At 50.2% G+C, this 16,146-nt stretch overlaps 3 protein-coding genes and 1 long non-coding RNA gene across 12 annotated transcripts in view; 2 read left to right on the forward strand and 2 right to left on the reverse strand.

The window, feature by feature from the left end:
- Positions 1 to 733: 733 nt before the first annotated feature.
- On the reverse strand, positions 734 to 14,881 carry LOC113031384 (histidine N-acetyltransferase-like). Of its 5 annotated transcripts, XM_026183421.2 has the most exons (5): positions 3,777 to 3,917; positions 3,380 to 3,634; positions 3,075 to 3,194; positions 2,754 to 2,978; positions 734 to 2,021 (listed from the first exon to the last, which is right to left on the reverse strand). In XM_026183421.2, the coding sequence occupies exons 3-5, from the start codon at positions 3,147 to 3,149 to the stop codon at positions 1,467 to 1,469; spliced, it is 855 nt and encodes a 284-aa protein (XP_026039206.1). In that variant the 5' UTR covers positions 3,150 to 3,194; positions 3,380 to 3,634; positions 3,777 to 3,917; the 3' UTR covers positions 734 to 1,466. The 5 variants fall into 5 exon arrangements, with proteins under 5 accessions (XP_026039206.1, XP_080164756.1, XP_026039203.1 ...); XM_080308630.1 differs by lacking the exons at positions 3,380 to 3,634; positions 3,777 to 3,917 and adding an exon at positions 14,752 to 14,881; XM_026183418.2 differs by lacking the exons at positions 3,380 to 3,634; positions 3,777 to 3,917 and adding an exon at positions 6,284 to 6,776.
- On the reverse strand, positions 2,060 to 2,747 carry LOC145432017 (uncharacterized). Its single transcript, XR_013912358.1, has 2 exons — positions 2,554 to 2,747; positions 2,060 to 2,458 (listed from the first exon to the last, which is right to left on the reverse strand). It is a non-coding gene; the product is annotated as an uncharacterized LOC145432017 (long non-coding RNA).
- On the forward strand, positions 4,000 to 11,876 carry creb3l4 (cAMP responsive element binding protein 3-like 4). 5 transcript variants are annotated; one of them, XM_080308628.1, is made up of 13 exons: positions 4,000 to 4,138; positions 4,362 to 4,496; positions 5,411 to 5,448; positions 5,534 to 5,773; positions 7,122 to 7,265; positions 7,395 to 7,659; positions 8,393 to 8,502; positions 8,588 to 8,677; positions 8,760 to 8,866; positions 9,588 to 9,656; positions 10,066 to 10,150; positions 10,530 to 10,620; positions 10,945 to 11,876. In XM_080308628.1, exons 5-13 carry the CDS (start codon positions 7,125 to 7,127, stop codon positions 11,253 to 11,255), a joined length of 1,269 nt encoding a protein of 422 aa, XP_080164754.1. In that variant the 5' UTR covers positions 4,000 to 4,138; positions 4,362 to 4,496; positions 5,411 to 5,448; positions 5,534 to 5,773; positions 7,122 to 7,124; the 3' UTR covers positions 11,256 to 11,876. The 5 variants fall into 5 exon arrangements, with proteins under 5 accessions (XP_080164754.1, XP_026039197.2, XP_026039195.2 ...); XM_026183412.2 differs by lacking the exons at positions 4,000 to 4,138; positions 4,362 to 4,496 and adding an exon at positions 5,071 to 5,170 and having other exon boundaries at positions 5,534 to 6,040; XM_026183410.2 differs by lacking the exons at positions 4,000 to 4,138; positions 4,362 to 4,496 and adding an exon at positions 5,071 to 5,170 and having other exon boundaries at positions 5,534 to 6,035.
- Positions 12,466 to 16,146, forward strand: part of LOC113031382 (pleckstrin homology domain-containing family O member 1-like) — a 21,766-nt gene continuing 18,085 nt past the window's right edge. The window contains exons 1-2 of the mRNA XM_026183413.2: positions 12,466 to 14,111; positions 14,784 to 14,930. Coding sequence (XP_026039198.1) covers positions 14,085 to 14,111; positions 14,784 to 14,930 — 174 coding nt within the window. The 5' untranslated portion in view covers positions 12,466 to 14,084. The remainder of the gene's footprint in view (positions 14,112 to 14,783; positions 14,931 to 16,146) is intronic.

Genomic DNA, 16,146 nt, shown 5'->3' on the forward strand with positions numbered 1-16,146 from the left:
ATAGACAGATACTATGAAAAAATCCAGACGTCCAACTATCAACTTCATTTAGATGCAGAAACACAGAAAGAGACTGAAACACACGAAATAGCCAAAGTACTAAACCACAGACTGTAAACAAAGATGGACAGAGCTCCTTAAACCTGCATTGCCTCTTCTGTCCATCAGGGGGCGACTCCTCTGTGATCTCTAATGAGTGGCAGGTGTGGCTGATTACAACATGATGCTTTTCTGGACTTTTCTACTCGGTCAGAACCCAAACAGGAACCTTCACAACACCGAGTAAACTCCACAGTGGACACCAGGGAAACACAAAAACACACACCACAATCCAAGAAGCACAAAGAAGCCCACACTCAAAGTTCACCACCTTTAAAGCTCTCCGATAACGCTGTAGAAATCCAACACAGCGTCTGAAAGGTTTTTATAATGTGGGAAAGAACAGTGTGATTCTGGGAATCTGAAGGTTTGTCGTTTCCGTCCAGTCCGAGCCGTCTTTGGCTCCCTGCAGGAACATCGAGACTCAATCGACAAACATTTAGCTTTTAGTTCACCTTGTAAAGTGTGCATGTGTAAAAAGTGGCTGGAGGACAGAAACAGAAATATCTTCTCACTTCACTCGGACGATTCCAGAAACTGACCTTTGCCCCCAGAGGCGAGGTCAGCTGATGGGTTTCCCGCCTGATTCGGTGGATTTACAGGGCGAGGCACTCAGAAAGACCACAGAGCCAGATCAAGATTCAAATATCTGATTTTATTTATATTCAAGCAGCAACAACCTGGTGATTACATATCGACAGTCAGAATTTTAAGAACGTTTCATGCGTGGGTCAGCAGGTGAACATAAAGGTGTGCGTCAGGTAAAGGTGCATCACATGAGATCATAAACAAACCTTATCTTCCACACAAAGACAAGCCTGTCAACACTGCTGCGTCTGTCACACGCAGACAGTAAAAATCACTTTATGTCCGTCAGACGGTGTCTTAGATTTAAACACGAAGCTTTGTTTAGCAGAGAAAACTCTTCTCGTAGGTACGCGTCAGTGCGAGGAGCCATTTGAGGCACCGCTGTTAACTGTTCAAGGATGAAGACAGTCCTCACAAAGCCAATTCAATCCTCCAAGAACAGAGAAACCTTCCCGATTGTCACACGTGACTTATGAACGTTTGGAAGAATGGAAAATATCTGAAACGTGCTGAAACTCCACAACAACCTCTAGCAGCTGACCTAGAACCGAGGTTCTCTCAGCTGCTAGCGGTTACCTCTGAGTGACGATGATGATTTCCTATTGAATTGTTAAAACTCACACTAGTGCTTCTAAACAAACTTATAACATTTAATTAAACCTGCATGTGGAACCTCACGGGATCCTGGGAATCCAGGACAAAAGGTTTGGAAGTGTTTGAAGGAATCCTGGCAGAGGTCAAAATATCCGCCAGCATTCAAGCTGTCACGCCGAGGCCAGTCAGAGGTCTGTCTCCAGTATGACTTCCTCCCAGTAGTCCTTAAAAAATGACACGTTTGCATCGTTCTGACAGAACTGACGTAAGCCCGCCCACAGCCCAGGATCCACGTAGGTGTGGCAGACCAGGTAACCTTTAAGACTCGGCAGGAAAGCTTCCAGTTGTGCCAGAAACACGGCGCACACCGATGTCAGACTGCGGCCAAAGATGTTGATGTTGAGGCGCATGGCATTGTGGCGGTAGGGTACGGCATACGGTGGCGTGCCCAGACTGAGGGCAGCGGGCTCGAACTCACGGTCTACGATCCACGTTAGGCCTCTGCGCTGCAGCACCTCTAGGTTGGCCTCCACCGGCTTCAAGGGCTCCCAGTCGTTGATGATGGTTTTGCCGGGCAGCAGGTTGGAAACCACGTGGTCGGACAGGACCAGCGTCTCAGCCTGCCGCCAGCTCAGCGTGACCGGACCACAGGAGGAGTCGGCGTGGAGCGGATGTTTGGATCGAAGCTCAGTGATGAAGGAGCCCAGGTTGACCGCCTCACAGCACAAAGACAAGATGGCCTGCAGGGGGCGACAGAGAGGACGGGGTGAGTCTGTGGTTTACTTACCTGTTCTGGTTCGACTCATCGCAGTCGCTCGGGAAACAAGTCCAAGTTCAGGCTTGGTCACAACATGCAACCGGACTATTCATGCTGTGATCCAGTCCATCATCCAATCACGTGGCATGTGTGCTCTTCACCCCCGTCACGAGTCTGAGGCCAAACTAAGAACCGCACATCTGTAGTTTCCATTCAGTGGACACGGAGGGATCGTTTACAGTCCAGGCTGAAAAACCAGGCGGACTCTTCAACTGTAAGTGCTCAGAGCACGCTCAGTCTTAGGATGTGTCTGCAGCATCACGGTAACCACGACAACAAAGGCCACCTTGCAATAACTAGAAGCCAGCGGTGATCTCTGACCAAACGTCAGTGTGATGACACTGTGCCGGTCCTGCAGTCCTAACAGGAGAGTAATTATAAATTAATTCAAGTCGTTATTTATTTTTAAAAACCCTTTGATTCATTTCCTATGAATATCGACACATTAGCTTTACTTCTCAACCACGACGTTCATGAACTGAAAGTCTACGTGCTTCAGGAGGACGCGGCATTTCTGCACAGCACGGTCAGAATAAAGGGAACGGCGCCGCTCGAACAGACGCATCAGCTTCTGCAAACAGCTGCGCGACGTCGCTGTGATGAAGAATTATCACCAACTTTGGTCACAATCACAAACCGGTGGACTCTGACACACCTCCTTTGCGATGAGCCTGTACTTGGCGAGTGTCTTCACTGAAGGATTGTCTCCTCGGCTCAGCCTCACAGCAGAGATTTCTGGGTAGTAGCGGCGGACGTAGTTGGTCACATGCGTCTGGAGGGCGCTGGCGATGCCGCTGCCCCTCAGATCGGACACCACCCTGCGCCCCTGAAGTACTGCCGTCTGACCGCCATCCACCAGGAGCGCAGACTCCAGCGCCACCTGCAGGGAGATGGAGAATGCAGCTCAGTGTAGAAAAACAGAGCCGTGAAATGAAAACTGCGGTCTGCTTCCTCAGGGCTCGCCTTCACGCCTCACCACTCTGCCGTCGATCCGGGCGATGAAGACGACGCGTCCAGGCTCCTGCAGCCAGCGGTGAAAGAAGGCGGCCATGTAATCGAGCCCGTTGTAGTCATCAGGCGTGCAGATGTTCAGGACCTGCGGGACAACACGGGCTCTGTTAGGAACGACGCTCTGAGGACACCTGGGCGTTCCTGACTCCGCCTCAAACAGACGTCAGAATACAGACAACTTCTAATTGGCGCAGAGCAAACGACGACACACGGGTCCGTGACGCTCAGCACTGATTTTAAGTTTGGCTGTTAAAGCCTTCCATCAATCACCTCCACGACATCTCCCAGGTTAACCACAGGTCAGAGGTCGTCGCTGCTCCCAGCAACCTCCCTCGCCTGAAACTAAAGGGTCCACGCCTCTGTCTGTCCCCACGGAGACCCCTTTAGACCTTTAAATCAGCTCTGAACGCGTCGTCTGTCTGAGGTGCTCAGAGTTTATCACTGTGATTTTATTTGACTGCTCAGATTTTCTTCAGGTATCGATTCTAACTTGTGACTCCTGCAATTCATGTGTGTCCTTTGTCCCTGTGAGAAATGACAAAGCGCCGAAGCAAACAGGAAATGAGGCCATGAGGTTTTTTTAGTTAGTCACAGCAGTAAATTATGTGATGTTCAAAGTTTTTTAAAGCTGTTCAGCGGCGTGCTGCAGCGGTGTGCACTCCTTCACCTCATATGTTTTATGGAGCAAACGCCATAAAGGCGAAGAGAACCGCTCGAGCAGCCGCGGTCAGTCGTCCTATCAGTGGCTTCAGCCTGTGCATTCAGCCTGAGTTCACATCTCGCACTCTGACCTGTGATCTTTAGAGAGTCATGTGACTATTAATGGAAAAATGTTGGGACCTGCTGGAAGTCCTGCTCCTGGGCCAGGCAGTACACCACATCAGCTGCTTCCCCTCCTGCAGACATCCTGGTCCTGTTTCAGCCCCTGAGGTGTTTCCTGCACGCTTCGGTCTCCAGAACCTCTGAAGCACTTTGCACCTGCAGAGAGCGGTCGACGGTTCCTCTGCGAAGCTTCTGGAGAGTCCAGAGGTCAGAAAGCTGTCTGCTCAGCCAACGCTCAGGGCTGCGTTCAGCATCCACACCCCTGCAGCTGGGGCTGGAGTGCTGACAGCGTTCGCCTCTCACAGCGATAGTTTCATCTGTCAGATTATCATCGTTTGTGTCTCTGAGTGCTTTAGTGGTAAAACTGATTCAGATTTTCAGAATAAAAGCTTTGTTTCAGCATTAAAAACATGTAAAATTCTTTCTGCAGGTGCGTAAAGTTCAAACTGTTCAAACTCCACTTCTGCAGAACTTCGGGTGACTGTGAATGCAGCTTCTGAAGCCACGCCCTCTGCCGAGGATTTCACCAGCAGAGGATCCATCAGCATCCAATCAGATGGTGGAGGTGTGAGATTTAAAGAGTTACCTGTAAGAGGAAACCTTCAGAGACCAAACAGTCACACCTGGTGGTGAAGTGCCAGCGCTGCAGTCACGGTGACGGGGCAGGTGTTTAGGAGCAGGGCTAAATACTAATAAAAATGAACAGAAAAACAAAGGGGAGGAGCCTCATGTTGGAGAAGCAAACATGTCGGCACAGGTGCTGACCAACTCGCAGAGAACAGTGTGCTCGTAATTACAGATGTTCAGGTTTTCTGCTGCTTCAGCCTGAGGCACACATCACACTCGTGCTTCTACATCCTCTGCTGAGCAACCTCTGACCTCTGACCTGCTGCTCAGGTTCAACAGGTAGTGGTCAGAGTGAATTGAGCTGCTGTGAGATTAACTTTGAGAAAATGCTTCTCGTGGCCGTCAGGATGGGCATGTGGGTGAAGTGTGGGGTCAGGCCTCTTAGGTCCAAATCAGTCGGTTCTCCTCTCAGCATCTCTACAGAGGAACACCTTAGCCCCCCCCCCCATATGACACAGAGTCATATGATGGCTGATAACACGGGAACCGTCAGAGGAGCCGTCTTCAGCAGAGCCTCAAACCTCCAGAGCCCAGAGGCAGGAGAGCAGGTCCAGGGACACGTGGAACATCTGCATGCTGCAGATGGAAGCGATCCCTCCATCTTTGTCCAGGGTGGGCTCCTGCACCGGATGCACGGTCATTGGATATTCCATGACGCTGTAAATCACGTCAGACCGGAGTCATTTTTATCAACTCTTAACCTTTAACAACCTGCTGCAGATTTGAACTCACTGTTCAAACTGGCTAATTCGCTTTAGTGCTGATTTTATCTGTTGTCAAGTTTTGTTTTGCAATTCTAACTTATTTTATATAGTTTTAAAACTATTTTCCTTTTCATTTTTTCTTTTGTAGGTGATCTTCGGTTTCTGAAAGGCGCCCTCAAATAAAATGTATTATTATTATTATTATTATAATTATTACTATGATAATGACATTAATAATAATATTATTAACATTCCTGTTGGTGGCCCTCAGACAGCAGAGGGCTCTGTTTAGTCTGCCTGATTATAGGAAGAGAAGAAGAAGTCGGGCATGCGCAGAGGCGGAGGAGGCTGTGAGCTGCCAGCTGGACTCCGTGTTCCACCGTGAAGCGACACGAAGGTCCGTGTGTGTGTGTGTGTGTGTGAGAGAAAGAGAGAGGAGGAGGAGCACCGCTGATGAAGATCCGGAGCGTTTGTACCGGAAACGACAACAGCAGAGCTCCGTGTGTCAGCTGTGAGTATCCTCTGCTGCTCCTCAGGTCCGACCGGGACCGCGCCTGGAGAGTGCTGGAAAGTTTTTGAATGGCACACAAAGAGGAAGAGTGAGAAAAGTACTGAGTTTAGAAGTACTCTGTTACAGTAAAAGTACAGGAGTGTGCTGTGCGGTTATGAGAAGTCATAAGTGTCACTGCAGGTGTGACCAGTGGGAGTCTGCACATGCTCAGTTCGACCCTCTCCTGGGTAGACAGTAGGAGCTTGGACCATTTGTTTTGGAGGTAAGGTGAGTTTACCTTCATCTCTGACTGAGTAATCTAAAGTAATCCCATTCTGGGTGTCTCGCCTCAACCGGGGACCTCATTAGTGAATGAGCCCGGTTGGATGAGCTCTGCTCCACCCTGGCTGTGGCGAGCGTGCTCTGGGTTGGAGCGTTTCACCTGGTGTGTTGTTGTGATGTCGTTCGTCTCAAGCTGAGACTTTGCAAAGGCTGTATATCAAAGATGGACACGGCTGCTGTGACACTGACCGCTGGTTGAAGTCCCGCGTTGATTGTTGATGTCATCGGTTGTTTGCAGCCACCCAACGACCAATGAACCAATGGCCCTCAGTCTGCAGGAGAAACGTCCTTGTGGTTTCTTTGGGCGCTCGCAGGCTGCCGTAGCGGGCTGTAAACATGTTGTAAAGTTTTAACCTGAGGGTCTGAGAGATCACCTCACTGCTGGACTGCAGCTTGTGTCCATCTTTTACGTACAGTCTAACAGGAAGACCTTTGCTAGACCATAATTGGGACAACAGGTGATGATATAGGTGTGGCGGGTACAGCTGAGGCTGGCTCGGTGGAGTGTTTCCCTCTGAAGCACGACTTGGATTCACCCGTGAGGCTGTTTTATTGATCAGCTCATGTGACTTCAGGTAAATCGGAGGCGGTCTCAGTCTGCAGGTTCCTCGCTGTCGTGTTTGGAAGCTAAGAGACGTGGGACAGGTCGGGCTTGTTTGCGGAGAAACACGTTTGGCAGCCTATCAGGTCTCAGCTCAGGTGTGTGCGTTTGGGTGTGTGCCTACCAGGATGTCCTCCTCAGAGCTGCTTTACCTGCTCTCCACACACACACACACACACACACACACACACCTGCTTTGTCTGTTTGTCAGCTGCTGCTAGGTCATGTGACCCACACAGATGCCTTTTGCACACTGCTGCAGCTTCTCAGGCTTTCAGAACAGCGAAGGTGTCGTATTCAGGAACTCGAGCTGAAGAGCTTCAGCTGTGACCTCTGCTCTGCTTTCCCATACAGTGTCCGCCTCTAGCTCCTCCTCCTCCCCCCACTCTGTCTGGTACTGATCCAGGTGTGAACCTGTGTCTGCAGGTGATGGATGCAGAGAGCGGGGAGCTGTTTCTCGGCGTCATGGCATCCGGGAGCTGGCAGCTCGACGGTCCGTTCTCCTCCTCAGAGCTCATCCCGGCCGGCTCAGAGAAACCCCTGCAGGACTGGGCGGTGGACCCCGAGTGTGTGAGTGTCTGTGATCACATGACCACTCAGAGAGGAAGTGTTTATTTGAAACTTTGAAGTGGTGGCGAGTTTTTCCATGTCTGATGTGGCCTTGCTGTTCGTGACTGTGTAAAATGTGACCTTCATCAGATTCTCAATGACAGCGACTCCGAGGACGTCCTCCACGCCGTCAATCCAAACGAGGTGTTTCCCAGCGGGCCACCGGCTGACCCGTCATCAGAGAGCGACAGCGGGATCTCCGAGGACCCCGCCATCGAGAGTCCTGTCACCACGGTGACTGCAGCGGGCACCCAGCTGGCGCCAACGACAGTTTACCAGCTGGTTTATGACATCAGCGGGCTGGGCGGTGCTAAGACTGGAGCTGGACAGGAGAACATCATCTCCATCGAGCTCGGTGAGGCCACGCTTTGTTTCTGCCGTTCAGGATTCGACGAATCAGGCGACATTCAGCGGCGGCAGCTAGCTTCATGCTCGTGTCGACTGAGCTTAAAGAAGTTTGTTTCATTAAAGCATCAGCAGATGATTCATGCTGAGAATCAGCTGAAGTCCAACTTTAGTGTAGTACCGGTGTCTCCACCAGGGGGCGTGTGAGTATTAACAGAAGCTATAGCATACATTTTCATTGCTATGCAGATGATGCCCAGCTCAGTGGTCCCTCAGATGGTCCCGCCCCTCCCGAGCCTGGCTCTGCTGGAGGTTACTTCCTGTTAAAGGGGAGTTTTTCCTTCCCACTGTCGCCAAAGTGCTTGAGTGTTTGTCTCTATGTTTGGAGGGTCTTTACAATATAAAGCGATTGATTTGGCGCTACATGAACAAAGTTAATTGAATTTAATTACGAACTCGTTCTGATGTGAAACTGCGAGCTGGTTTTGCACATGGATGAAACACTGCCCCCTGCTGGTGACGTCATGGTTAGTTTGGAACGATGATGATTTTAAATCATTGTTTAATATTTTTAGGTGGCGTTCACGGCACGAGACTGAAGCTTTCAGCTTCCTGTTAAACGACCTGGTGTGAAGCCAAAAACTATGACTCCACCCATTTAAAGAAAAAATCGACAGTGTGATGTAAGCGCGGCAGAAACAGGAAGGAGTGGCGTCGTTAACGGTGGTGCGCTCTCTCTGCAGATCAGTGGAGCTCTCAGCTGCTGCTGTCGGACTCGTGCGTCGTGAGCGAACTACCTGTGGTTTCGGCGCCGCGGCTCGCCATCCCTCCTCCCAGCCTCGACGACGACCTGGTGAGCCTCTGTTTCCTTTTTTTTTTTTTTCCTTGTCCTTCGTCAGGCTCCGCCCTAACGACTCATTCTTCTTCTTGTGTTGCAGCTGTGCCTGGATCTTCAGCTGACCGAGGAGGAGCAGAAGCTGCTGACCCAGGAGGGCGTGTCGCTGCCCAGCAACCTCCCCCTCACCAAGGTCGGGTGCACAGATGCTCTCAGGCCGCCGCGTTTCTGTGTCAGGTGCACGCTGCTGACTTTGAACCGAACTTTATTCACAGGCCGAGGAGCGAATTCTGAAGAAGGTCCGGAGGAAGATCCGTAACAAGCAGTCGGCTCAGGACAGCCGGCGGCGGAGGAAGGAGTACATCGACGGGCTGGAGAGCAGGTAACCGGCCAGCTGACCGCCGCCGCGTCGCTGACAGAGACTCCATTTCCAGACGTGTTGTGAGGTTTTTTCAGCGAGTCGATAGTTCGCCCCCCCGCCTTCATTTATCTGCTCTCACTTTCAATTTGAACTTCCTTCCATCCTCCAGGGGTCGTGACCCCGCTGAACTTCAGCCGTCTCCAGTGTCACGAGTGTCACGTCACGAGGGTTAACGCTGGATGAGGGCGGCGTTGTCACACGTTCACCTGCAGATTGGCTGCTATGAGCAGGAGAAGGAGGGGCTCGCTCTGTGTCAGCCAGAGCGGCTCAGATGTGTTTTTGTTGTGGGTTCAGAGTAATGAGGGAGTCACAGCTGTGTGTTAAATCGATGCTATAGGTCCGTCGTGACCACAAACCCCGCCCCATATTGTGTTTCCTCCTGCGACTTCTTCAGCTTAGAGAAACCTCAGCGCCACCTGTTGTATTGGTGATGAAACCGCAGAGCGACAGAAAGTTACGCCTTGACACCGAGCGGCGTCGCCGGGTTACTGGCGTTAAACTGTCATTAACGAAGACGGCGCTAAACGTGTTTTTAAAGCTCTCAGCCTCACAGGCAGAGTTACGTCTGTGTGAGCGGTGATGAAATAACCTTTACATGTACGGCTTCATGTCCTGTTCAAGTCTGCACAGAGGTCCCCATGGTAACACCTGTGTGTGTGTGTGTGTGTGTGTGCGCTGACAGGGCGGCGGCGTGCTCGATGCAGAACAAAGAGCTGCAGCGGACGGTGGAGCAGCTGGAGAAACGTAACAAGTATGAACACGCTTTGCTGATTATTGAGGTCACAGAGAGGTCACTTCCTGTGACATAAACACAGGGAACGATGTCGAGCTCACACTCTGTAGGTTTTATTGTAATCTCACACAGTTTGGTGACATGAATACCACAGACATGTTATTCCAGACACTTCTGTCACAAACAGGATCAGAAACATCCACATCAGGGAGACCTCCCTGTGGTTCTGACTCCCACCAGCAGGGGGCACTGTGCTCTCACTTTAAATGTGAACCTCGGACAGCTCAGTCACGAGGACCTGAGTCTGTCTGAAACAGTCAGATTTACTTTTTAGTTTCTTCTTGAACTTCCTGCTGAGTTTGCTGCTTGCTGATTGGTTCACCTGCTCAGGTAAGCCCTAACCAGCCCCTGTGTTCCTGCTCCTCAGCTCTCTGCTGGCTCAGCTGCAGCAGCTTCAGTCTCTCATCAAGCAGACGGTCAGTAAAGGAGCCCAGACCAGCACCTGCCTACTGGTACGACCACCTTAAACCCGTTAAGGTGGAATGAAGTCTGTTTTGTTTTTGTTTGTTTGTTTTAGTTCTGCTCCTACACACACACACACACACACACACGCCCGTTCAGCTATCTTAGTGAGGACCTTCATTGACCTTAATAACCCTAACCATGAATGAATGCTGACCCTAAACCTAACCATAACCGAATTGTAACCCTGACACTGAAACCACATTTTGAGCTTCAAAAATGTCTTCAGACTTGTGAGGACCGGGTTGTGTGTCCTCACAAGTGACTGTTCTCACAAGTATAGTAGAATGCAGATTTCGGTCCTCACAATGACAGCTAGACAGGAACACAGACACACACACTCTGACCCTGCTCCTCGTGTGTCTTCAGATCATCCTCGTCTCTCTCGGTCTGATCATCCTGCCGAGCTTCAGCCCGTTCAGCCGCCACCGTGCAGACGACGACTACAGACCCACAGGAGGTTGGTCCCTGATGACATCACTTCCTGTTTGAGCATCTGTGATGGCAGCACAGGGTTTAGATGGAGGCTTTTGGGGAAGCTGAGAGTTTGTAGGATTGAACATTTTAAATAAAAATAGTTCTTCAGGCGCTCGAGCGCTTCCTGACGCTCGCTGTGTAAATATGGCGACGCAGGTAAACGCGGTAAATCCTGGTCTCATGTTGTCGGTGTGGCAGGAATGTTGCCTCAGAGACTGGAAAATGAATCCTAGGAATAACTTCGGTCGCGTTTTCTCCTCGGCACGTCAAACCGCTGGACTCATGATTTATTTTTTCATCTTTCCAGTGATTTCCAGAAACATCCTGACGGATCCGTCGTCCTCTCAGCCGACCTCAGACGACGCCTACGGTGCGACGTCCCTGCAGTCTGAGTCCCCCGCTCTCAGCCAATCAAAACCTCCTGAGGGAACGTCGAATCTCCCAGAACCAACAGAAAACCACGAACACGCAGCCGCAGACGGTACGGAGGGGAGCCGGTCGGGAAACGGCTCGGTGGTTGCTGCCGAGCAGACGGAACCCGGCGCCCTCGGCCAGAAGTCGACGGTCCGAGGAGGACGGCGCGATCAGGCCAAACCGGGACACGCCGATGAGATGTAGAAACCGGACTTCCTGTTTTGAAGGAAAAAAACCCGACCTGCCCGATCGATCAGCTGATCGGTGCTGATTTATGGTGGTGGATTTTAAATGATCAAAAACACCAGACGGTATTATTCACGCCGAAACAAACCCTGTTAGCATCTACGGACATCCAGCACGAAGGTGAAGGTTCAAACTCGCCGTGGCTTTTCACCGTCGCCTGTTAGCATGCTAAGTCACGAGTACGCCAAAAGTCTTTGTTTGTTTAATAAATAAAAGGTTTTCTTCACAAATACGTGAGCAAACGTTACTTGTTTGAGTTGCAGCGTTGCTCACACGCCACGTAAACGTGTGGATGTTAGCAGCGCGGTGCGGTGACCGCTTTTCTTTTTCTTTCTGGGATGAAAAATGAATCAGTTGTGACGTCTGGAGTGATTATTGCCAAGTTTGATTTTTTCTTGTAGCGTGTCCTGATCATAAAGGAGCTAAATCATCTACAAACTGCTGCGAGGAGCTCGTGCACCTTTGTGACACGTGGTGACCTCATCATTTCAGACTTTGGCCACGCTGAATGTGCAGAGCGCCCCCTGAAGTGAAACGTGTGTAAATGTCTTTCTGGGTGAATTAAACTGTTTTTGCTGATCTCAGTTTCTTGGATTGATTCGTTTGTTTTGCTGCGTCTGAACTTTGACCTTTAAACGCTGTCAGACTTCACGGATCCGCCGGTCCCTGCAGGCCGAGCAGAGGAACCTGTTTCAGTTTCACCTCCGTACCTCCCAGCTTCGTTTCAGGATCTGCTTCATTAAAGGGAAACCGAGCGTGTGCAGCAGCACGGCGAGGCCGACTGGTCTGACTGGAGCTGCCAGCTGTTATTTTTTTTTTGTAATGAATAAAAAATAACATGACGTTTCTGTGCTGATGTTTGTGATCGTTCAGACACTGCTGCACTTCACCCAGAAACCATCAGAGGGCGTCACAGACCAAAGGCAGTGAGTCTCAGCTTCGATCTGATTGGGCGTCTCATGAAACACTAAAAATAAATCGTTTATAAAATCAGGTTTTACTTTCGTAAAACTTGCAGGTCACTTGTCACAAAACTTTGATACGTTTTTATTTTTGGATTTATGTCATAAAAGCATTTTTAGATTAATATTTATATTTTATTATTATTATTATTATTATATGTTTTGATATCTTTTCCAGTTGTCTTCATAATTATTACTTTAACAATTGGTGTTTTTATTTGTTACGATTTTTATGATTTGAATTGATTTTTGTCAGTTCCTTATTTTAATATTTTTCTATTTAATTTAACAATTTCTGAGTTTTCAGAGTTTCCTTTTTAATCATTTATTTATTTTTTGAAGTTATTTTTTCATTGTTACTGTTTATTATTATTTATAGGTGAGCAGTGCTGTTGGCCGTGGGTGTCGGCTGCTGGTGAGTCCGAGCTGATCGGGTTGAACCTGCGGCTCTAATCTGCTGCTGTTGTTTTGGGCGGATTGTCCCTTTAATGATGGGGTCGGGGATAATCTGCAGATGAGCCGCCACCTCTCGCTGTGACCCAGTTTGTGATCTACACTGGGACTGAAACTGACTCCAGATCAGAGCCGAACCTGGAAACATCTGTCAGATCAACCCGATGCAGATCTAGAGACGAGGACGGCAGAGCAGCTGCAGACTCGTGAGGACGCGGCGTCTGCAGATGGCGTCTGCAGTTTGCGGACACCATCTGCAAACCAAAACTGCAGTCTGCAGTTCATGGCATGATTTCAGAGTTGATGAGGATGTTGGGGCAGCCTGATGCGCGTTTCATCACAGTTTTGGTCAATGCTAACAGTGCAAGCACGAGCTGCAGTTCATGCGACGGCCACAGGAGGGCACTAATTAAAGATCCTGTAATGGAGCACAGTAAAGACGGGCGGTCGTGTTGGTTCGGTGAGCAGGGTCGGAGAAAGCGTTTTATCGTCATTCTGATTAAAGTTAGTTTCTCTACATTTGAGTCGTTTGGTTTCTTGACCAATGACGCGCTCGCTGTGAGCTGATGGTGCTCACCTCCATCCATAAATCACCAGCAGTTATTTCATTTTTTGGAGTTTGAGGCTTTCAGATATTTGTCAGTACTTTAGAGATCACCTCCCTCCTCCTCTCTCCCCCGCTTGTGTCCACAGGCTGAGGTCAGTTTCCTTCGCCAGGCGCAGGCGGCGTCTGTGTGACACATTTCACCCTCGTGGATTATCTCTGTGAACACGCCATAATCTACATCATGCTGTGGATTAGCACAGATGTCTGTGGGATTACAGAGAGTGCCGCGTGTTTCCTGAAGCTGAAGCTGGAACCAGGCTCAGCTTCAGGTCTCGGGTCTGTTCAGCCCAAAAGGAGGAGACTGTCCTCCCAGTCGGAGGCAGCGGAGCCTCTGCTGGACACCAGAGGAACTGCAGGCTCGAGCGTTACTGCCCACCCTGTGACGTCAGCGCTTTCAGTAGCTCTCATTCTCGGCCACTCCCGCTGTCCGCCGGAGGGGGGCGCTTCCGGGCTGCCGATGAGCCGCTGAGCCAGCGGGCAGGCGGGGAGGGGGGACAGGGAGGAGGAGTAACCGGACACCCAAGCACGGAGTGGCTGCTGGCCGGTCAGAGTGCGGCGGAGCCCGGCGGCAGCCACAGCAGCGAGTCGCTCAGCACAGTGACACCGAGCAACAGAGCCGTGGAGCGGCGGAGCTGAGGCGGAGGCTCCGGTCTCCCCTGCAGGAGTTTGACTGCTTTAACGGCTCTCCGAGTCTCCATCGAGCGGATAACGGAGTTCCCGTGAAAGTGGGAGAAGTGTCGCGATCAGCCGCCGGACACCGGCAGCATGAAGAGGAGCAGCTCCGGGAAACGGGTGAGTGATACCGGGACAGAGGGCGACCCCCGGGGCTCTCTCCGTTAAAGCAGAACTCGAAGAACAAAAGCCCGAGGATTAGTTTTATTCTGAAGGCTGAGAGCCGCAGGCTTCTCAAGAACCCACGTCCGGTTTTCATAATAAAGGCCTCACTCTGCTGATGCTTAAAAAGTGCCAAAAGGCCAACAAACAGACGGAGAAGTGATGTTTTTAACAGTGACCCGGTCTGTGAGGGTCTGTGAGGTCCAGGCCGGTCCTGGAGGCTTTAAAGTGACCTGAATGTGGTGTGATGGTTAATCTGCTCAGCAGCTCCAGTTTCAGTTACAGCCTTTAATGGACTTGCATAACAACCATCTGACCCCAAACCGGCTGAACTCAGAATGAAAGCAGTTAGAGGCGGGCTCTGTCGGTGCTACACACACCTGTCTGTCCACACAGGTGAGGATGAAGAAACAGAGTAATAGAAATCAGCGTCTCCCAGTCTGTACACAACAGAAAACAGAGTAGAAACAGCAATAGAAGCATGAATAGAAACACAAGTAGAGTATTATAAACAAAGACTAAAAATACAAACTGAGGAGATGAGGTTGATTTAGGCTGAGCTTCTGGAGCCGTGTTGACAGGTTTCCCTGCTCCTCACCTGCTCTGTCGGCTTCCTGTTTCTTGTCTCAGGGCGCGTCCGAGTCGGCGCCGCAGAACGCGCCGCCTGATAAAGTGGGCTGGATCAGGAAGTTCTGCGGCAAAGGGATCTTCAGAGAGATCTGGAAGAACCGCTTTGTCTTTCTGAGAGGAGACCAGCTGTTCATCTGTGAGAAGGAGGTGAGTCAGAGAGGGCGGGGCCTACAGGTGACCAACCCCTGACACTCACTCACTCAATTAGTCAATCAATCAATCGATCAGTGGACATGATCAGAGGTAGAAGGTCTCTGATCCTCACAGCGTGATCACCTGTAACCAGCAGGCAGGTGACACCTGTGATGTCATTAAGAAGGTTAACGAGGAACAGATTTAAAGGGAGTGCGCAGCTTTTTTATGAAACTGTTACAGAACTTTACAGGAGAACTCTTGCAGAGAACATCTGACATGTTGAACTTGGTAAGCACTGAAGTACCTCAGAGTACTCCAAAGTACCTCTATGTACATGCATTGAGAGTATTGTGTGTAGTATTTTTAGCCTTCCTCCAAATTCTGCAGTTCAGTTTGCAAACAGAAAGATTCTCCTCGGGTTTCATCAGCCGACGTTCTGCAGGAGTCGAGTTTCAGTCCGAGCTACAGATACACAGAGTGCTCCGGTTTCACTGCTGCAGCACAGGAAAAGTGTCCTTACAGAACCCTTATCACACAGGGAACGTCGTCATAGAACCCTTATCACTCAGGGAACGTCGTCATAGAACCCTTATCACACAGGGAACGTCGTCATAGAACCCTTATCACACAGGGAACGTCGTCATAGAACCGTTATCACTCAGGGAACGTCGTCATAGAACCCTTATCACACAGGGAACGTCGTCATAGAACCCTTATCACACAGGGAACGTCGTCATAGAACCGTTATCACTCAGGGAACGTCGTCATAGAACCCTTATCACACAGGGAACGTCGTCATAGAACCCTTATCACACAGGGAACGTCGTCATAGAACCCTTATCACACAGGGAACGTCGTCATAGAACCGTTATCGCTCAGGGAACGTCGTCATAGAACCCTTATCACACAGGGAACGTCGTCATAGAACCGTTATCGCTCAGGGAACGTCGTCATAGAACCCTTATCACACAGGGAACGTCGTCATAGAACCCTTATCACACAGGGAACGTCGTCATAGAACCCTTATCACTCAGGGAACGTCGTCATAGAACCCTTATCACACAGGGAACGTCGTCATAGAACCGTTATCACTCAGGGAACGTCGTCATAGAACCCTTATCACACAGGGAACGTCGTCATAGAACCCTTATCACACAGGGAACGTCGTCATAGAACCCTTATCACACAGGGAACGTCGTCATAGAACCCTTATCACACAGGGAACGTC

Source organism: Astatotilapia calliptera, chromosome 11 (assembly GCF_964374335.1).
Source record: "Astatotilapia calliptera chromosome 11, fAstCal68.1, whole genome shotgun sequence".
Lineage (NCBI taxonomy): Eukaryota > Metazoa > Chordata > Actinopteri > Cichliformes > Cichlidae > Astatotilapia > Astatotilapia calliptera.